The 22,351-nt window shown below is 37.7% G+C and overlaps 1 protein-coding gene and 1 long non-coding RNA gene across 3 annotated transcripts; one reads left to right on the forward strand and one right to left on the reverse strand.

Moving 5' to 3' along the window:
• Nucleotides 1–1,628: 1,628 nt before the first annotated feature.
• LOC125201416 (probable methyltransferase PMT28) lies at nt 1,629–8,319 on the forward strand. Of its 2 annotated transcripts, XM_048099509.1 has the most exons (9): nt 1,629–2,600; nt 2,679–2,828; nt 3,145–3,415; nt 3,516–3,611; nt 3,958–4,132; nt 5,877–6,119; nt 6,350–6,544; nt 7,751–7,985; nt 8,086–8,319. In XM_048099509.1, exons 1-8 carry the CDS (start codon nt 1,776–1,778, stop codon nt 7,947–7,949), a joined length of 2,154 nt encoding a protein of 717 aa, XP_047955466.1. In that variant the 5' UTR covers nt 1,629–1,775; the 3' UTR covers nt 7,950–7,985; nt 8,086–8,319. The 2 variants fall into 2 exon arrangements, with proteins under 2 accessions (XP_047955466.1, XP_047955465.1); XM_048099508.1 differs by having other exon boundaries at nt 7,751–8,319.
• A 1,826-nt stretch (nt 8,320–10,145) lies between these two features.
• Nucleotides 10,146–11,424, reverse strand: LOC125200820. The gene is made up of 2 exons (XR_007172790.1): nt 11,249–11,424; nt 10,146–10,660 (listed from the first exon to the last, which is right to left on the reverse strand). It is a non-coding gene; the product is annotated as an uncharacterized LOC125200820 (long non-coding RNA).
• Between the last annotated feature and the right edge of the window lie 10,927 nt (nt 11,425–22,351).

Below are 22,351 nucleotides of genomic sequence, written 5' to 3' on the forward strand. Positions count from 1 at the left end.
ACCATTTAAGAAGGAAAACTCATGGGTTCAGAGCGGAAAGGAAACCTAGGCTCTGATACCACTCTGTCACGACCGCGCTTTGCTAAGGATAGCATTGCTCGGTAAATCATGACCAGGGGAGGGAATTAAGAAGAGGGGATAGAAAGGGGACGAAAGAATTTACAATAAGACATGCAAGTACTTCTTCATAAGATAAAAGAGGTTCACAAGACAACGAAAGATCATGAGGATTTAAAAGAGTGTTTAACATAGGTCACTCGTTACTAATCATTGTTCCTATGACCCATTAGTACAAAATACTACAACATAAGCACAGCGGAAGGAGTTGTAACCATATGGTCATGTGTATGAAGACACATGCCACGAAAATCCTACAAAAGAGATGAGACGACCACCAACTCCACTCAGCCACCAGTTCATCACTTGCTCAACCTGCACATTTAGAAATACATGCAGGGCTGAGTACGGGGTACTCAGTGAACACATTGCCGAAAGATACACATATAAGAAAAAGTTATTATCATGCCATCACAGTAACACACGGGGGTTTTTCTTAAAGGCCCGAGCTTACTAAGTTCATTTTCATAAAGTTCGCTTGATCAAGCTAAGTTCATTCCATCAATCCGCCATATCTGATAGTTCATTGTGTGTCGGGAAGGTGGCCACCTTCCACGATCACATTGACCGGCCAACCCTTACGATGACTCACGGTCCATTCCTTTGTGTACACTAACTCGAATAGGATCTTGGTCCTATTGGAGCCGAATTCGTTTCATTCATTCATTCATTTGGCATCGCCAAGCAGATAGGCATCATAAAACAAATAATTTATGGCACGATAACATTTGAAAAAAAAGTAAGTGCGATTTTATCAAACAAAAATCATTTCATATATTTGATAATTTTATCCACACTTAATGTGTTGGATATAAAGCCCACCTCAAAGCTTCCAAGTAAAACTCTACAAAAGCTCGACCTTGGGTAATCAAACTCCGCGAACACGCCCTTCTTGAAAGAGTATAATGATTTAAATTAGTTTTTATGAACAAAATAAGAGACCATCTTACTAAATTAATTACTTGGCCCAAAGGGGAGGCCCAAAAACTTGAATCAAATAAACCCTAAAACTCAAGATCAGATTTTGAACAAAAGGGGTTATTTTTAGTAAATCTTTACTTAAACGTTGAACTCGTGTACGGACTTTTTATTTGAAACTCGGTCTTCACAAACGGACTTTTATTAGAGCAAACTTTATATTGAAATATTACTATTTTTGTTCACTACTCAAAATATATTTCACAACGATTAATCATAACAAGAAGTAATAATAAAAAAAAATTAGACGCGAAACTTATATATATATATATATATATCGATTTTTCTAAGTCTTAGCGTAAAAAAAAAAAAGTCGGGGTGTTACATTACTATTATTATTTATGGTAAAAATGAAGTGTGACTCTTAATTGGGGACGGACCGAAATGAAGAAGTGTGACTCTTAATTTAGGACGGACCAAAATGAAAAAGTGTGACTCTTAATGGGGACGGAGGGAGTGCAACATGCGAAGCCCCTCAGTAAAGATCTTATTTTTTAGCATTAAAACTTTGTTAAAAAAATGGGTTTCTGGATCTTCCTTCACTTCTACTCATTTTAGAGTTCATATTGTAATCATTCCACCTCTCTCCCATCATTAGCCAAAACTTTAAAGTAACTTCACCAAATTGGAGTTGAAATCTTGGAAGGAATTTTTGTGGGTTTGGAGAGAGAGGGAGTGAAATGGCAATAGGAAGATTAGGGCCCCAAGTGAAGCGCTCTTATCAGTCATATGGTTTCTTTGTGAAGCTGTCTGCAACTGTGGTATTGGGTCTCTGCTTTGTAATTGTATGGTCTTTGTTTTCCAATTATTCCGTCACTTCTCAAAGGGAGACTTTTGATGATATTGCTGAGCCGGTTTCTGCAAGTAATTCCCAACTTCACTCTGATAAAATAGTACCCAAAATGGAAAAAAAAGAAAGTGGGGAGCAGAGATTTAAGTCTGGATTGGTTTTGGGTGATAAAGACAAGAAAATCAGTAATGGGTCCGTCCCGTTGAACCTGGTGAAGAAGCCGGAAAATGGTGGTGGTGGTGGGGATGCGAAGCTGTCGGAAAAGGATGATGAAAACAAGACCCGAGAAGGTGAAGGATCTGAGGTGGAGGAGGAGGAGGAGGTGATTGGGGAGAAGGGTGGTAACGAAGGTAGTGATGGGGAGGGTGATGCCAATGCCAATGCCAATGATTCTGTGGAGGAAGATGCTAATTTCATCAATGCAGAGGACTTGGATCAGGAAGCCCGTGAGGAGGAAAATGGAGGTTCGCGGAGGGTGAATAGGAAGGCATCAGGTCCTGTGTTTGATCCTAAGAAACGGTACACATGGAAGTTATGCAACACGAGGAGCAAGCATAACTACATTCCTTGTATCGACATTGAAAGTGCCACGGGGAGGTTGCAGAGTTATAGGCATCGTGAGAGGAGTTGTCCGAGATCAGCTGTAATGTGTCTCGTCCCCCTCCCTCGTGATGGCTATAGGACTCCGGTGAGGTGGCCTGAGAGCAAAGGGAAGGTATATACTTGTAAAGTTTTTAATCTCTGATTGCTTTGTGTAGAAAGCGTACGCTTGCTAACTGTATGTTTCTCGCAGATATTGTATAAAAACGTGGAACATCCAAAATTAGCTGCATATATTAAGACACACGATTGGTTGGTAGAATCTGGAGATTATCTCACTTTCCCGCAGAACCAGTCTGTATTCAAGGGTGGAGTTCAGCATTATCTAGATTCGATAGAAGAGGTGAGGTGTTCTTACTGTTTCATGTAATATGATAACTTTTTTCATCTGAAAAAGTTGTATAGCTTGATATTTGTCTGGATAGTATGTGTCTAGGGTAAACCTCTTACAGTTTGTCTTGATTATTCTAGTGAGTGGCGAAAATTGATGCAAAAGAACTTTTAACTAATCTAAGTTCTCATACATGTGTAAGGATAGTCTTAATCAAGTTCCTGCATTTATATATGAATCTTTGATATGAGAGTTGGACTCTGCCTATATCTTTGTCCTTTAAACATGGATACTTGCATCTTTGGTTTCCGGAATTTGGTGGATTTAGATGGTGCCAGACATTGAATTGGGGAAAAACATTCGCATTGTGCTAGATATGGGATGTAAAGATTCGAGCTTTACGGCTTCTCTACTTGAGAAGGGTGTTTTGGCTCTTACACTTGGCTTGAAAGATGACTTAGTGGACCTAGCACAAGTTGCTCTCGAGCGTGGTTTCCCCGCTGTTGTTAGCCCTCTTGAAAATCGAAGACTTCCATTTCCTAGTGGAGTCTTTGATGCAATTCATTGTGGCGAATGCAGTATCTCTTGGCATTCAAATGGTCAGTGATGCCAATCTCAGCTCCCAATTCATCTTAAATTTTTCGTTTTCTATCATTTTATGCATAGAATCAGGTAGACATTCATATGATCTAATTTCAGGTGCGACCAAGATTATCTTGGAGATGAATAGGATATTAAGGCCTGGAGGGTATTTCATTTTGTCAACTAAGCATGGCAGTATCGAAGCTGAAGAAGGTTTGCTCTTAGTTCCCACTTCTCACAAGCTCCATCATTTCATGTCAAATTTGTGAAATGCCCTCAGATTTTAAATGAGTTTTCTTATATTGTGGTTGCATTAGCTGAATATGCTCGTTAACTTTCTGTAATATTACTGTTGTAACTCCCCTTCAATTTTATGTGGGAATTCGTTCATTTTTATTTGTAATTCATATAACTGGGGAATATCCTGTGTATATGGAGTAATTAGTTCCATTTTTCAATTTAACATGATTCTATATCAGTTTATTGATCCCTGCAAGTTCGTCTATGCTTCTCTCTGACCAAAGCATGTGGCGTTTTCTAATTTCATCCCTTTTTCCAGCTTTGTCCACATTGACGTCATCAATTTGTTGGAACATCCTGGCTGATAAAACTGATGAACTCAGTGACATAGGCATGAAAATATATCAAAAGCCAGAAGAAAATAATATTTATGAATTGAGACGAAAGAAAGTTCCACCTCTATGCAAGGAAAACGAGAACCCAGATTTTGCATGGTAAGAATATGATCTTCCTTTAGTTAAGTTTATGCATTATTCATGTTTCAGCAGAAATCAGCGTTGTCCAGTGGTTGATTGAGCAACTCATGTCACTTTCTATGTGATAAGAGTTAAGATCAGCATTTGTGATTTAAAACACAAAACCTGAAGGATTAGTGGATATAAGTCACTTGAGGATTAAAAGAAAACAAGAAGTGAAGAAAGAATTGTGCAACTGCAAGAAAATAAGGGGCAGTTTGGTAGGCTAGCTAACTCCTCTATCTTTGAGTTATCTAACCTAAAATGACCTAAAATGTGTGTTGTCTTATCTATCTTCCCTAGTAAATGGCAGATACCACATCTAGGAACATATGGAATGATCATACTTGTACCTTCCGCATGTGCAAGATAAATTATGTACATTCAGGCACGCCATACTTTTTATGGCACTAACACAGCTAAGAAGGCCATGGCCTTGGTCTAATCTAGTTTATTCCCTGTTCTGTGATCTTCACCGAGTGGAAATATGCTAGCTAATCCTATATCAGCTTCTAGAAGTTGTGTTCAATTCTATCTCTGCTGCTTCAGAGTTGGATGGTTTCACTTTCCATGATATAAAACTTCTACCTAAACATTGTTGTAGTTCTGTTCATTGCTGCTGATGACAACTTTAGGGCTTTAAAGATTCTGTACTGATGAAGCCGCGTGCAAAGCATTTTTCTGACATTCTATCTGCCTCTGGGAGGCGTGGCATTGGTTATGAGTCTTGTGACTATAGTAAAGCATTGAGGAAAGAGATGAATAAAACTAATCGTACAATGATATAAATAACTCTATACACATATTGGTACCTAGTACAATAAGATATAGAGATATGTGGAATAGTATAGAGACATAGTAGAGAAAAATAGTACTCCCTCCGTTCCTTGTTAATAGAAGCGTTTCTTTTTGCCATGGAGTTTAAGAATAGTGTGTTAAGTGGATAGTGAATAAAGAGAGGGAATCAAGTAAGAGTGATGAAGAGAGAATAAAGTAAAATAGATGGTTACTTTTTGTCAAAAATAGAAATGACTCAGTTAACATGGAACTGAGGGAGTACTAGGTATTAGATGTCTTTCATTACTTTACAAAACACAGTTATATAGTACAAGATGTTAAGCCTAACTAGGACACATAACCGATGTAGAATACTTATTCTATAACAAGTACTCCCTCCACCCAAGGTAGTTGAGTCGTATTCCTTTTTGGGTTGTCCCAAGGTACTTGAGTCATTTTCTTTTTTGGCAAAAACTTTACGTACTTTACTCTGTCCACTTTAACCTTTAAGACATCAATTTCTTAAATCTCGTGCTCAAAAGAAATGCCCCAACTACCTTGGGACAGAGGGAGTACTAAAGAATCTAATAGGACCAGTGATCTCACATCTTAGGGAGTGCAGTGCCATGTCTAATTTTGAGATGCAAGTGTGAGTTTATATGGGAACCTGGCCTAAGCTTGTTTAGTATGACTAAGCAGATAAGAAATAAACCTCGCTCTTTTACCATTTCATTGGTTTTTAGTCCCTGATAATGCCATATTTGTAGATGAAACTATGGCTGACATGCACATGCTGTACTTTTTGTTTGAAGGAATGCATTCTTTAAACATTCTTTAAACTTGTTACCTGTACGTGAAGTGTTGCTTTGAGTTGAAAGATCCTGTGTTCCAGCATCATACATTACTGCAGACGATGTTAATCTGGGTGCTTTCGATATTAATACAGGTATGCTCCATTAAAAACTTGCCTCCACACCGTTCCTGAAGCCATTGAACAACATGGGGCTGAGTGGCCCGCGGAATGGCCAAAGAGGCTTCATACATTTCCTGAATGGATGAACAACAGAGAGAAGTTAGCTGCTGACAGCGAGCACTGGAAATCTATAGTGAACAAATCATATCTAGTTGGAATGGATATCGATTGGTCAACCATCAGAAACATATTGGACATGAAAGCCATAAGTGGAGGGTAAGCTGCTAGAGTAATTACATAGTTCTGAAACTCTATTTTTCTTAGAGCTCAGCACTCTCCCTACCCGAAAAACCTGTGAAGGAAATTTTGAATTAAGAAAAAGAGGAGTTAATATCAAGACGATTTTAAATTAAAAGAGAGGAAATCATACGGTCATTGGTGTACACTCGATAATAATTAATTGTCCAGATTCATACACTTGTGGTTTTTACTATACTTTCATACAGATTTGCAGCTGCACTTTCGGACCAGAATGTGTGGGTTATGAATGTGGTTCCTGTACATGCACCAGATACACTTCCCATCATTTTTGAGCGTGGGCTTCTTGGTGTGTACCACGACTGGTGTGAATCTTTTGGTTCTTATCCTCGATCTTATGACCTCCTGCATGCGGATCATCTCTTCTCAAGGCTTAAGAACAGGTCCGCTGCAAATCCTTTTTCCCATGTCTTCCTATTTCTGAGCTACTTCAGCATCTTTGTTGGTCATGTGCTACTATAGGAAATGTCTGTTCCTGAATGTATGCCATATATCGCTATTAAGGTTTCCTCATCTTCTCTGGGCTGATATGATCAGATGATAGGTGCAATGCAATATTCAACAAGTACAAACATCAAAAGTAAAAAATTCCACCCTAATTAAATCAAATTTGGGTTCATCAATTGCTAACTATGGCTTATTAATACCCAATTAATCATGATTACGATTTATTTAAGGCCGATGCACCGTGCATCTGGATGTGCCGGAGTGTACCTCAACCTTAAATAGGTATTTGTAGTGTATTAGTAATTTAATGTAAGGGTATGTTCATTAGAAAAGGTGAACTTAAGGGATAGTACATGAAATAATACTACTAGATCTTTCGACGTTTTATCACTAGAATAAATTATACTAGCAACTTCAGACTTGGTATAGGAGGACTTGGTTGTTGCAATTTCTTTTAGTTGTCTTTTCACTTTACTAGCTTAGATTGATAGATACTATAATGTTAAGTCGATCCACCACATACTTAGATGGATCACGGAATTTGCAGCTCGTTCATCATGTAATCCTTCAAAGTTCTGTTAGAGAAAAGAGGCGAGAAGGGCTGAAAACGAACAATAAGAACAGAAAATATATTGATTTAATAATTGGAACGAAACAAAAGATAATCCTCTTGCGAGGCCACTCCTCTCACGAGGTACTAAACTCCAGACTTCCCCTTCCCTCAAACATGGACCAACCTATATATAGGACTCTCAAAAACAAATGAAAAGACTAAGGAAATAAATATGACAATAATGATCATAATACCATTATTAGTAACTCCACTCCACAACCTCCACCATCTTGTAACCTCTTCTTGTAATAACTCCCACTGCTCCATCATTAATGCAATATATATTATTTTATGTAATTGTTGCACTAAATTATACTTGCACGCTGTGTATCAAGTTCAAACACTCAATCTTATGTATATCGCCGATATATCTGCCAAAGTAAACTCCCCTTACATAATCTAACTTTGAGTTTTCTCTTCACTATTAAACATGTGAGTTTAGGTCTATCGTAACCATTCCTAGTTTCCTTTAATAGGTTATAACTAGAGCTATACTTATTTAGCCTCACTCTTATTTATTTATCTTCAGATGCAAGCAGGCCGTAGTGATTATTGTTGAGATGGACCGGCTTCTAAGGCCAGGTGGTTGGGTAATCATCCGTGACAAAGTAGAAATTCTCAACCCTCTCGAAGAAATTCTAAGAGGCCTGCACTGGGAGATCCGGATGACTTTTGCACAAGACCGGGAGGGCATCCTGACTGCCCAGAAGACCACGTGGCGGCCTTGATATCATGCACATTGTACATCATAGAGTCCTTCACAGGTTCCTTTCTTGTTGAAGAGCATTTGAGCTTTACCGTGCCCAACAATTTTGAGCCAGGCGGAACTGTGAGTCTTTCCTCGTCATTGTATTTCTTGTTTAGATTTTAAGCAGACGGAGAACCCCTCTTCTGAGATTGGATACCAAGCCCAGAGCGACGACCACTTTACTGAGAGGTGAGATGAATTTTGTACAGCAGGATTTGTGTATCTATTTCATTCATGAATGCAGACAGCTTGGTTCATTCTTTGTTGTTGTTACCTGATTATTTGCAGTTCATGTAAGTGCTCACTACTGAGGTAATATTTTGTGGAATTAGATGGATTGTTTGTGACTATGCAAAGTGAATACAGATAATGTCATCAAGAGTGATTATTTTGAATAAATCTTTTTAGGTTTATTTTGCTTAAGAAAAAAGAAAAATGGTCAGGTGCCTTTGCATTTCTTTTTATTGTATTATCTTAAATGTCCACATGCTAATTCTGTAATTCACTATTCAAAATCAAAACTCTTACATTAAAAAATATACTATGTATTAAAGAATCAAAACTCTTATATTCAAAACAATGGAGATTATCTTAAATTTCTACATGTATTTAAGAATCAAAACTCTTATATTCATACTTTTAGCCTTTAGGAACAGAGGGAATAATGTATAGAAAAAATTTAGTTTTTTATTATAATCGTTAGTTATAGTTCTTTTTACAAACTGTAATTATATATAAACAAATAATTTAATAATGAAATACGAGTGAGACCAACACCAAAGATATGGAACCAAACTTTAGAAGGATAGGCACATATAAAAATGGAGTTGCAGCAATAAAATCAAATTAGAACATAAAAAAAAAAAAAAAAAAAAAAAAAAAAAAAAATTAGCTGCTCTTTCTAGGAGGCTTGTTTTTTCTCCTGCTTCTCCTTGGACCCTCTTCATGCTTCACTATATCTTCTCTCATTTCTTCCTCCTCTTGCTTCAATATCACCACTTGTTCTATTTCTTCTACTTTTATCTCCTGTTCGTCTATACCTATAATTCTTTCCTTGTTGGAGTTATCTTTTTCCTCTGTGAATATTTTTCTTGGAGTCTGTGTGGCTGAGGCTCTATTGATGCAGATTTTTCTATCTCCTTCACACTCTTTCTCTTCTTTCCCATCTCTCACTTTTTTAGATCATTATGGAAAACTTGAGGAAATAGGATATTCAAGTCCCAGCTTAGCTTTCTATAGCCACTCAAACAAAACACCTAAGGCTTTATTTAAACGTCAAAATATGTAATCAAATATTCTCTTCACCTTAATAATTACTTACAAGCTATAGAAGTAGCACAATTATATATTTATATGGAGTACAGGATTGTACGACTGAGAAAGCAGGCTATATATTGCCTTATCCATACCAATATTTGTTGATGTTATCGTTGAAAAAGATAGGGACGGAGAGAAAATGCGGTCAAAGAGTGTTATGAGCAGGTGTTTTCTCTAACTACGGTTAAACAAACAATAGTGGCATTAAATAAATAAATAAATGAATATAGATATAACTTGTTTAGAAGAGGGGAGTCTATAGTCTATGATTAGGAGGAGATCATGAATATAGATATAGCTTGTTTAGACTTTAAATGGCGTGTACAATCTATGTTCAGAAGGAGATATGCGGTTTACAAAAAGTATTACTGTTATGATAAAATATGAAATATGTTTAGTTTGTTAGATTAAATTTCACAATTTAATCTTATTTATAAGATTGAATCTCACCATTTAATCTTAAAATGAATAATTATGTGATATTTAGTCATAATTATTATTTCCAATTAAAATATTCTCATCATTTAATCATAAATGTATTATAACTAAATCTTAATTGCATGTATTTTATTATGTGAAACCATAGCATATTAATTAAATAAAGCCATTTAAGTAAGTGATACAATTATTAAATTCAAATAGATAAACAAATCTCAATAACAAAACTCATTTATTAACATTAAAATAGTAATGAGTTAATGAACCAAAGCGTTTATTCTATTTAAATTAGAGTCATTTGACCAAATTAATTAAAACCTACTCAGGATCGCATTTACTGAGGATAACAAGTTTGATTTATTGTGACAGGGAAGGATTAAAGAATCTGGACAGAAATGAGAAACATCACACACTTGATCTCAGAATAATAAGAATAGCTTGACAAAATAAGAGTATCATTCTCGGTACATAAACTTAAAAGAAATAGTATCTTAGCCGAAGCGTTCAAGACATGGAATATTAAACTAACATAAATCTTTATTAGCTCTGCAACACCCACTGATAGTTATTACTACTAGTGTCACGACCGCACTTACTAAGGATAGTACAGTCGGGAAACCGTGACTAGGGGCGGGGGTATAAGAAGCGGGGAAAGAAATAGGGGAAAATAAAATCAAACATTGGTTGGAGACATGACTAATCAAGTGCTGATACATAGAGGAAAAGATACTCGCTTATGAAAACTCGAGTAATTGTTTGTAAAAGTTTTCAAAATACCAGAGTTTTGAACAAAATAGACTTGAGTCTTTTAAGATGCATAACGGAAGGAAAAGAACGCGGTTCCATGTATGGAGACATGAACCTCCGAGAGTCCTAATCTGACTGAATTAAATGTATTGTCTCAATAGCACTTCCTCCACCACTTCGCTGCTCAACCTTAGAAATATATGAAGGACTGAGTACAAAAGTACTCAGTGAACACATTGCCGAAAAATACAAATATACGTTTGAAAATATTGTCTAGCCATTATCATAGTAATACTCAGGAGTTTTATTAGAAAGACCCGAGCTTACTAAAAATCATTTTTTGACTGCAATCCATTTTCTTTCTGTATTTTGCCATATCTGATCATCATGGGCCGTAGAGATGGTGTTCTCTTGCGGTCACATTAACAATCTTGTGCCGTAGAGATGGTGTTCTCTCACGGTCACATCAACATTCTTGTGCCGGGAAGGTGGCCACCTTCCTCGGTCACCAGACCTGCCCTCTGGCCATAGGTCTCCTGTGTACACTAGTCCGAGTAGGGACACCACCCTCACTTGGATCCGAATTCGATTCACATATCATCATTCATAACTCACTTGGCCTCACGCAAAAACAGATAGGCATCATACACAAAATATTTTGGTAAGACAACATCATTTAAAATAAACAACGAACATATGTTCGAGTTTTTCATAAATATCGCTTCAAAAATAATTTGCATTTTTATCCACATTAGTATGTAGGATAGAAAAGTTCACCTCGTATGCTTTCCAATATTTTTGAAAACAATTCCTCGCGCCACAGTATTACTTTTCTCTCGATTCTCCCTTGGGAATAAAGTGTTGATGGATTGTTGGGTTGGACTCTATAATTATCTGCAATATCCCTTCTCTTGCTCCTGATCTCCCATTCGATTTATGTGTGTGCGTGTGAAGAGAAGTTTGGTATGCTTGATAGTGATGCTTTCCTAAAGTGGAAAGGCTTGGGGTGGTTTATATACTTCTCGATCCCTTGCCAGTTGCTAGGCAAGTGGGGGAGCTTAAACTTGGGGAAGGTTTTAACATGGGGGAAATTTTACTTGGGGAGTTTTACTGCCAAAAATCTTTTCAAAGATTGTGTTTGGATTTGGGATAAATATCCTCCGTCGATCAATTCTACTCAGTCTACTATTGGATTTGATATCTTATTTGTTTACATGGCATAATCTACTCCGTAAAATCTTGTGATGAAATCTTCAAAGATTATATGCATTAAAGGCACACAACCCACTTGCAAATTCCTACTTATATCTCATCATATTTTATTCGATATAATACGTGAATCTTCATAAATGAATGCCTAGGTAAATCTTTGAGAAAATCTTCAAATCCATATTGCTACTGTATATTTTGATCTTGGCATTAAGTCCAAGATCTTATATGATTTCTACTAATTTTTCCCATTTTACGGAGGAACATTCATTTGCGGATGTCGGTGACGTGTTGGACTTTGTTGGGACGTGAGCAGTGTCGCCAAATGGGCTGCCCGAGACTTGCACGTCTTTCGCTTCCGATTGTAATAGGCTAGGCTTTGATTATTTTGTAATATTGGACTTGAGTCATGTATCGGATATTACAAATTTTCTTTGAATTTATTCTTTGGATAGTCAATGAAAATAATTGCTAAATAGCACAAAAGTTTATTAGATGTCTCGTCTATATTTTCGTAACTCAATGTAAGATTCTTTTATATTTTAGTGCCGCTTTGAAATATCTAATATTCGTTGTATCGTTCTTTTATTTAATGTTGTAAAATCCTTTCAAAGTTTTGGGTTGTTACAACTAGATATGTTGTCAAATGTGTTTTTGTGCATATGAGGTTAACTTAGCCAAGCGAGACTCATTAGATCTAGCCGTGTTGCTAAGCACTCAACTCTAGTTTATCAAATCCATAACCCACTAGCTATTACCTAGCATAGGGAAGTAAGAATCGATGCCATGAAGATGAATGGCTGTAAAATGTGTGCAAAGATATTTTGGAAGGGTTTTGGCTTGCTGCCACTGATAGAGATGGATTTTGTATGTTTTTAGGGCCTATATTTGGTCAGTTTTAAATGTCAATCATGCAAATTATGTCATTTAATTGCATTTACATTTTTGTATTTTGACGTGTTTTGTAAGAAGTGTGCAAAATAGACATAGAAAAGGGCAGAAAAAGGACAAAAACGAAGACTAGAGAAGGATCATATCAGCGGTTCAATGAGCATAATTGAACGGTCACCAAGGAGTTCAGTAAGCGATGAACAACAAGCGGTCCGTCTTGAATTTGTACCTCCAACGGAGTTACGACCAGCGACCGCCGAGCACGAGTCAGCGGCTGAGGAATGTCCGAAGAGTCCAGAACACGAGATGAAGTCAGCGGCTCGCTGAAAGTACACGGCGGAAGTAGGTTGCCCTATTCATCTCCAAGTCTTACCTTTCTTAGCCAAAACTACTACCATATGAAGAAAAATGCCCAGAAGTCTATAAATACTCCCCATACTTCATCATTGAAGAAGAGACTGTTTTCAACTAAGAATTACTTTCCAAAAGATTTTTCATTAAGAAATCAAATACTCCCTCTGTCCCGTAAAAATATGGGCAATGGATATAGCACGAAAATTAAGATAAAATTGGTAAAATAAGATTGGTAAAGTAAGAGAGATGAGGATAATGGTATGGTAAAGTAAGATGAAGAGAATGATAGTTAAAGTAGTGTTAGTGGATAGTGAGACCTATATTATTAAATTGATATAACTTTCCCAAAATGGAATGCACATATTTTTGTAGGATGGACGAAAATGGAAAGTGCACATATTTTTATGGGACGGAAGGAGTATCATTCTGCACTTGGAGATTGGAGCAAGAGAATAAAAAGGAGACTAGATCCATCAAGATTCTAACTTTGGTTTTTTATCATAGATAATTTTTATGCTTTCTTTCTTTATTATGGATTTTGTTACTTCATTCATGAGTAACTAATCTGTTGAATTTTGGGGATCGGAAAGTAACTCTTCATGTTTATTTGATTCTTTTTTTGATATCCAAAACTTATATTTACTTCGTTCAATTATGTTCTATAATGCTTTACATCTTGTCAATTTAGATATCATAATTGTGCTTTGAATAAAATGAAGTAGTGAAATCTTATCCCTGAAATTCCCTTGTTTCATATGTTTTCCAAAATCAAATTATTCTCTACTTTAAATTGTTTTATTTATTTAATTATAAACAAAAAAAAATATTATTGTGCTTGCACAATAATAAATGATGATGGTAAACAAAAAAATTATTATTGTTTTAAAAGGTAATATTATTATTCTGCCCCTAAGTGTAGCTCATCTGGTTTTCAAGCAGCTAATTGAATTTAAGGTCTTAAGTTCAAATGTCGGCAGCGACAGTATGAGAGTTTCATCCATTGCGGTGGCTCCTTGTGTGCACCAGGTACATGGACCTTTCCTTATGGAATAAATTGAGATTTACCGTGTGATACGCTGCATTTTGCACTATTTTAAGGCCATTTTGTGGTCCGTTTTTAATGTCAAAGTTGCATTACATGTCCATTATTTGCATATTTTATCTATTTTGGTATTTTGACATGTTTTATGGGAAATGTGCATATTTGAGCCTAAAAAGGGAGTTAAAACACGAAGTAGGAAATCTGGAGAGCTTCAGGTGGTCTCCGGCGACCGCCGCAACACTTCCAGCGACCGCCGGCGCTCAGCGGTGACAAAGACACGCCCGGCGACCGCCAGGAAGTGCGTGGCGGCCCGCCACAAAAATGCGGCGCGCGATAGCGGTCTTCAAACTCAATTTTCCGGAGATCCAGAAGTCCGATTGGGGCTTTCTACACACCATTCTCCTCGTATTGAAACGAGCTTCAAGATGGTACAAGAATCACTTCAATCGGAGCTCAGTGGAGAGAGTTATGACCATTCTACCAAAGTCGCGCAAATCTGTCAGCTGCAGTCTATGCTGAAATTTGAAGGAAAGAAGATATTACCTTGTGAAGCCAAATCTTTTCCTTCTACTATGGAGAACGAAAATTACATCTTTCCTAATGCTTGGTGGAAACTTATTACCAAATTTAAATCCTTCTCAAGGTTATATATACCCCATAACCTCATTCATAGAATTCAACCCTTCCATAGCCCCCAAAAAGGGGAGCTTTCATAGCTCCTCCTCGAACCTTAATTCTTCATCATCTTTTTGGCAATTACTTCCATAGCATAAATTTGAGAGTTCTTTTTGGCAAGGGGTTGGAGAAGGATTTCAAGAACATCAAGAACGACAAGGATTCAACCTACGGGTTTTATTTGCTTTAGTTTTATGTTCAAATTGTCTTCCCTTCAATCTATGTGTTTAGCTTATTCCATTATGTGTAACTAAACTCATAGGATTCTAGGGATGTGTTAGTAACGACTTTGGTTATACAATTCCATTTTCTATTTAATATCCGTTTTGTTTTTACTTTGTTTCTTCCCTAAGTAGTTTTGATGCTGCATGATTGAGTGACACAATATTGTATGATTTAATATAGCTTGCTTCATAATTGTGAGAGAGTTCTAGCGAGTTAGATCCACTTAGTAGACGCTACAGTTAGCTTCCCTTAAAACGGCACTGTTAATTGAGAGTGAAGACTTTTCAAGGGTCTTAGGAGCTTTATGGAGTTACGTGTTAGGATTGACAACCCTAACCTTGTAATCAACGTTTGCATCGCATGAGCATAAGCTAGGTGACTCGTCCTTGCAAAGTATAAATTGTGCTAGGGTATTGTAGTTGGAATTTGTATAACTATAACTGTGAACGCTCATCCATGGAATTCTCTTATCTCTCATATTTTATCTTTGTGATTTAATTGCATTTAGTTGTTTGATTGCTTTTAATTGTTTTACTTTGAAAAACCCAAAACTTCTCTTGTTTCTCTAGATAGTATTTGACGCTTAGTACATAATAGCCAGTTGCAATTATATTCCCCTTGTTCGATATCCCGGTACTGACCTTTAGCTATACTAGATCTACCATGTATACTTGCAGGTATTTTTAGTGCTAATAAAAAGTGCATCACCGTGATATACCCCTCACTACTATATCACACCGCGGGTGTGAGACCTTGTGAGCGATGAAATTTCCTTTTGTGTTTCAGAAATATTATTATACTCACTCTGCCGCACAAAAGATGACCCGTGTTTCTTTTTTATTTGTTAACAAAGATAATCCATTACAAAAAATAAAAACACTTTTATCTCTACCTTACTCTCTCTACTTTATTCTTCCACTTAATACATATAGTAAAATAAAACTACATAAAATTCCGTGCCACCAAGGCATCTGGGGTTTGCTACCCTTGCACAGCGGAAGTCATGCACACATATCCATTTGACAGATTATGTGATCAATTACTCACATGTTAAACAATCAATTGCATCCTAGAACACATATAATTCACAAACAAGGAATCAAAACCTTGATTCATGAATTTCATACAGTTTGGAATTACCGATTTGATTCTCCAAATAATCGTCGATTGCTTGCGTCTTCTCCATGTAATGTTCTTCGTACTCAACCACGAACCTTCTAATTTGTATCCCGGACTCGGATAATGACCTTTGAGTGGACAAAGTTTGTTTGAATCAAAAGGACTTGACTAGAAAAGAATGAAGAATTTCAGTTCTGGAAAGAGTTGAAAAATTGCACTCCTAGAAGGGGAGCACGAAATTTTGAGTTAATTTTAATGATAAAATTAATTCTTTTGTCTTCTATTTAGTCTCTTTTATACAGAGTGGTAATGGTTCAGATTAGGGATCCATGGAGGTTGGACTTGGGCCAAACCTGTTGGTCTTTACTAATTAAACTGAGCCCCAATTTAATATAAGTCCAAAAGAATATTATTATTAGCTACTACAGTAAAATAATATTGACTATCCGTTCAATCCCAAATTACGGGTACTCGGGGTTTTAAGACATAAATATCCAAATTACCTCTTTAATATATTATTTCTCGTGTTTAAGATTTAAATATCTATTAATTAATTTAAATCTGTTATTTGATATTAATTAATTAATATCTTTTACCAAGAATTTTCTAGTTCAAAAATTTTATTTATTATTTTGGAATAAATTTTAACTGACCGGGTTTCTGAATAATAAAACCTTTTTCGAACACCTCTAGACATTGATCACCAGTACGCAAGATATCAGAATTATTGGTGTGAACTCTTTGGTTGCTGGTTTGAGCAGCTGACTTGAGGCAGGAAAAAGTCGCATTACTTAGAATGCGTTTTATAGCTTAAGTGTTGAAGTTAGTTGTTAGCCGTTAGATCATATCTTGTAAGATGGATTAAATCTCGGCCATTCCTTTTACTTGAGCTGACTTTGCTAGTTAAGTAGCTGAGGGATTATATCCCCAAAATGTTAATTCATTTCTTCTTCAACATCTGTAATCGATTTCGAGAGTAGTTCAATACACAGAAATATTCCTCTTCCATTGATAGAGTGTTGTTCTTGATTTCCACTTGTTGCTCAATCAATTACATTATCCTCGCCAGCAAGTGGCGCCGTCTGTGGGAATCGTCTTGATTGGGGGAGTCTTTTGGAAAATTGATCGAGATGGCTTCGCGATTTGAGGCAGCAGAGAAATTCAATGGAAAGAACGACAACGGGCTATGGAAGATGAAGATGAAGGCTCTCTTGATCCAGCAAGGGTTAGGTTAATGAGTGCGCTGCAGACCAAAGATTCGGAGGGGAAGGGGAACGAACCGCTCGACGAGAAAGCGCTTCTACAGCAAGAAGAGATGTCGATGAAGGCGCATAGTGCGGTGATCCTCTGTCTTGGCGATAAGGTGCTGCGGGAAGTACAAGATCAAACCACTGCGGCTGGAATCCTCAAGAAACTGGATGAGCTATATCTAGGTAAGTCTCTGGCTAATAGGCTTTACCTAAAAAGAAGACTCTATTCCTATTGTTTTGTGGAAGAGAAGTCGATAATGGAGCAATATGATGATTTCACAAAATCGGTAGATGATTTAGAAGCCGTGGATGTGAAATTGAGTGATGAAGACAAGGCGATTCTTGTGCTGAATGCTTTGCCGAAATCGTATGACCAACTGAGGGATGCTATATTGTATGGAAGAGATAAGCCTATAACCGTGGCTGAAGTTCATTCGGCTTTGATGGCAAAAGAATTGCAGAAAGGTATGGGCAGACATCAAGATTTGAAGCCTCAAGACTCTCAAATTCCAGAAAGCCTGAATATCAAGAAATTCAAGGGCAAGAAAGGGGAGAAGAAGGAAGCCATTAAGCCAAACTCCAAGGACCAAAAGGAAACTAGATCCTGCCACTGGTGTAAGAAACCAGGGCACTTGAAAAGGGACTGTTTCGCCTGGAAGAAGACGCAGGTTGAAGAAGCTGCTGGCAACAAGCAGACTTCTGACTGTGTGCAAGAGATTGAGAATGCTCATGCTCTCAACATCATGGAGGAGGTGGAGGAGAGCTCTTGGATTCTTGACTCAGGTTGCAGCTTTCACATATGTTCAAAGCTACATTGGTTCGATTCTATTTCTAAAGCAGAGGGCTCAGTTGTTCTAGGAAACAACCAAGTGTGTAGAATTGATGGGGTTGGGAGTATTAAACTGAGGCTTGCTGATAGATCAATCAAGATTCTCACTGAAGTGAGATATATCCCAGAGGTTAAAAGAAATCTGATCTCTCTTGGTGCTCTTGAAAAGAAAGGGTATTCTTTCTGTTCTTCCAAAGGTGTGATGATTGTTGGATTGGGTGGAGAGATGACACTGCAAGCTGAAAGAAGAGGTAGTTTGTATTATTTGGATGCCAGTGTGATCAAGCATGGTGAGCTGAATTCAATAAAGGCCGAGTCAGTGAAATTATGGCATCAGAGGCTCGGCCACCCTGCTTTTGGAAGCATTGATCAACTGATAAAGAAGCAGGTAATCACTAGTGATGGCAAGAAGAATGATCAGACATGTGAGGAGTGCATTTTGGCAAAGTCTAAGAAACTATCCTATCCCAAAGGTAAGCATACTTCTTCAGCCCCTCTAGATTATGCTCATAGTGACCTTTGGGGTCCTGCTCCTGTAAATTCTGTGGGTGGGGGGAGGTACTATATGAGCATTATAGATGACTATTCTAGAAAGATTTGGTTGTATGTGTTGAAGGAGAAGAGTGAGGCCTTTGGAAAATTCAGAGATTGGTGCAGATTGATGGAAACTGAGAAGAAGGGTTGTTTGAAATGCCTGAGGACAGACAACGGGTTGGAGTTTCTATCTAAGGAATTTGAGAATTTCTGCCTGGAGAAGGGGATTAAGAGGCATAGGACTGTGCCCTTGAATCCTCAACAGAATGGAGTTGCAGAGAGAGCAAATAGGACAATTTTGGAACGAGTTAGGTCCATGCTTCTTGCCTCTGGAATGGAGAAGAGGTTTTGGGCAGAAGCTGCTACCACAGCTGTGAAACTTATGAACATGTGTCCTTCTTCCAGTATAGGAGGTGATACTCCAAATTTCAGATGGTATGGGGATTATGGGGATTATTCTCATCTCAGAACTTTTGGATGTAAGGCCTGTGCACATCTGAAGCAGTCTAAGCTTGATGCAAGAGCACTAAGGTGTGTTATGTTGGGATATCAGCCAGGTGTGAAGGGCTATAGGCTGTGGTGTGTGGAACCTGGGAATCATAAGATCATCATCAGCAGAGATGTAGTGTTTTCTGAATCAGAGATGCATTTCAAGGCTGTAAGTCAGACTCAAAGCAGTGGGGAGAAATTGCTGGCTTCTAATAGTTCTGGAGTTGAGGTGGAGAATCAACCAGAATTTGGTGGAGAGGAGTCTGAAGTCACTAAGATCACCATTGATGAAGATGAGGCAGATACTCGGGGTAGACACTCAGGCATATGATCAGTCTCCAAATATTCAACCAGACTTGAGGAACTACCAATTGGCCAGAGACAGGGTCAGGAGAACTAATATTAGACCTCCAGCTAGATATGTGGACTCAGAGATATTGTTCTTTGCATTATGTGTGGCTGAGCAGGTGGTATTCTCAGAGCCTGAATCATATCAGGCTGCTATAAGCTGTGCAGAAAGGGATAAATGGCTACTAGCAATGATTGAGGAAATTGACTCATTAATCAAGAATAAGACTTGGGTTCTTGTAGACAAAGTTGAGGGCAGAAAAGTGATAAGTTGTAAGTGGATTTTCAAGAAGAAACTGGAGTCTACAGAGAATGACAAGATAAGATTCAAAGCAAGATTGGTGGCAAGGGGGTTCACACAAGAGGAAGGAGTTGATTATAATGAGGTCTTCTCTCCTGTAGTGAAACACACCTCAATCAGGATTCTTCTTGCAGTTGTAGCAAAGAAGGATTGGGAACTCAAGCAATTGGATGTCAAGACTGCATGGGGACTTAGATGAGACCATCTATATGCAGCAGCCTCCAGGTTTTGTGAAGCCAGGGGAAGAGAACAAAGTTTGTTTGCTTAAGAGAAGCATTTATGGGCTCAAACAGGCTAGTAGACAGTGGCATAAGAAGTTTGATGAACATGTTCTGAGCAATGGTTTCAAAAGGTCAAGATATGATGAATGTGTCTATATTAAGAAGAGAGGTGGAGTTGTGGTTGCATACTTGCTACTGTATGTAGATGATATGCTAGTTGCAGGTGAATGCAAGAAAGAAATCCAGAGGGTAAAAGATGATCTCAGTAAGGCCTTTGACATGAAAGATCTTGGTAGTGCAAGCATAATACTTGGCATGGACATTGTAAGAGATAGAAGCAAGAAGGAGATATGGCTAAATCAGAGTGATTATGTCGATAGGGTGATTGAGAAGTTTAAGATGGAAGAAATTAAAGGGGTTGGAACTCCTTTGGCATTGCACTTCAGGCTGTCAAAACAGCAGACACCAGAAAGTGATGAGGAAAGACAAGAGATGCAGGTGATACCCTATGCTAACATTGTGGGTAGTATCATGTATGCTATGATTAGCACTAGGCCTGATGTGGCTCAAGCCATCAGTGTCACAAGCCGATTCATGGCAGATCATGGAAAGCAACACTAGTTGGCACTCAAGTGGACCCTGAGGTATCTAAAAGGTACAAATGAGTATGGTATTTTGTACAGGGGAAGTGAGGAGTTGAAGGGGGAAGCCTTGGTGGGGTACTGTGATAGTGACTTTGCTGGCAACATTGACAACAGGAAGTCACAAACAGGTTATGTCTTCACTTTGTTTGGTGGAGCTATCAGCTGGAAATCAACATTGCAGAGTGTTGTGGCCTTGTCCACCACTGAGGCCGAGTACATGGCCTTTACAGCTGCGGTGAGAGAAAGTTTCTGGTTGAGGGGGATTGCTGGAGAGTTTGGGGTGGTGCAGAGGACAATTCCAATCGGCTGTGATAATAGTGGTGCTATAAGTTTGTCGAAGCATCAAGTTTTTCATGAACGCAGTAAGCACATAGACGTGCGTTATCATTTTGTGAGGGAAGAGATTGAGAAGGGGAACATACTTGTGTTCAAGGTGAACACAGAAGATAATACGGCCGACATGCTAACTAAGCCACTGAACAGAGAAAAGTTTGAGTTGTGCAGAGAGTTAATCGGCATGAGGAAGAGAGGTTACTGAGCTCAAAGCCAGGCAGCCAAGGTGGAGATTTGTGAACTCTTTGGTTGCTGGTTTGAGCAGCTGACTTGAGGCAGGAAGAAGTCGCATTACTTAGAATGCGTTTTATAGCTTAAGTGTTGAAGTTAGTTGTTAGCCGTTAGATCATATCTTGTAAGATGGATTAAATCTCGGCCATTCCTTTTACTTGAGCTGACTTTGCTAGTTAAGTAGCTGAGGGTTTATATCCCCAAAATGTTAATTCATTTCTTCTTCAACATCTGTAATCGATTTCGAGAGTAGTTCAATACACAGAAATATTCCTCTTCCATTGATAGAGTGTTGTTCTTGATTTCCACTTGTTGCTCAATCAATTCCATTATCCTCGCCAACAATTGGATTGCAAAAAATCTGCACCATTTGATAAATCAAAGTAGTGCATAATGTTATGTCAACAATGATTAGGAAATAACAATCACTAAGACCTCTTCTATAAGTAAATAGCACGAAAGACTTATCTCAACTGTTAGATCCATCAATGCTACACCACTTCAGTATCGTTTATTTCCTAAGGTAAGGAAACATGCGAACTAACACCGCAACCTTTCACGATAGGTAGCCAAAATCTAGGTTGTGAAATTATATTCTATTTCTCTTTTATAAAGAACCGACTGCATCACCTTTTGTATACTAGAAATTACCTTTCAAGTGATTGGATATTGTAAAAACTCTTATTTTATTTTTCAAGAAATAAAACGTACTTCCTCCGTCAAGTTACTTGAGCCATTTCTTTTTTGCACTCGTTTTGAGGAAATAATAATAAATAATTAAAGTGGAGAGATAGTTAAGTAAGAGAGTGAATAATGTAGAAAAGAGTCTTCTCATTCATATTCTCTCACTTACTTACTCTCTCTCCATTTTAACTATTTATCGTAATTTTTTCAAAACGAATGCAAAAAAGAAGCGACTCAAGTAACTTGAGACAGAGGGAGTATTATTTTGTCATGATGGTGTTAAGTTTTACATTTAATGGTTGCTTTATATGTTTAAATGTATAAGAAACATAATAAGTTTAAGTCTTTGTTTTAATAGACCTGTTGTGGGTGTCGTCCACTTTAAGATAATACAGTCAGTTCTGAAACAAAGGAATAACATAATTTCACTTGGGATGGATCGTCTGCTGCAGTGGATCATAGGAGGGGCTGCTATGCCGCGAAACGTCACCATTTCATCCC

This window comes from Salvia hispanica, chromosome 1 (assembly GCF_023119035.1).
Source record: "Salvia hispanica cultivar TCC Black 2014 chromosome 1, UniMelb_Shisp_WGS_1.0, whole genome shotgun sequence".
Lineage (NCBI taxonomy): Eukaryota > Viridiplantae > Streptophyta > Magnoliopsida > Lamiales > Lamiaceae > Salvia > Salvia hispanica.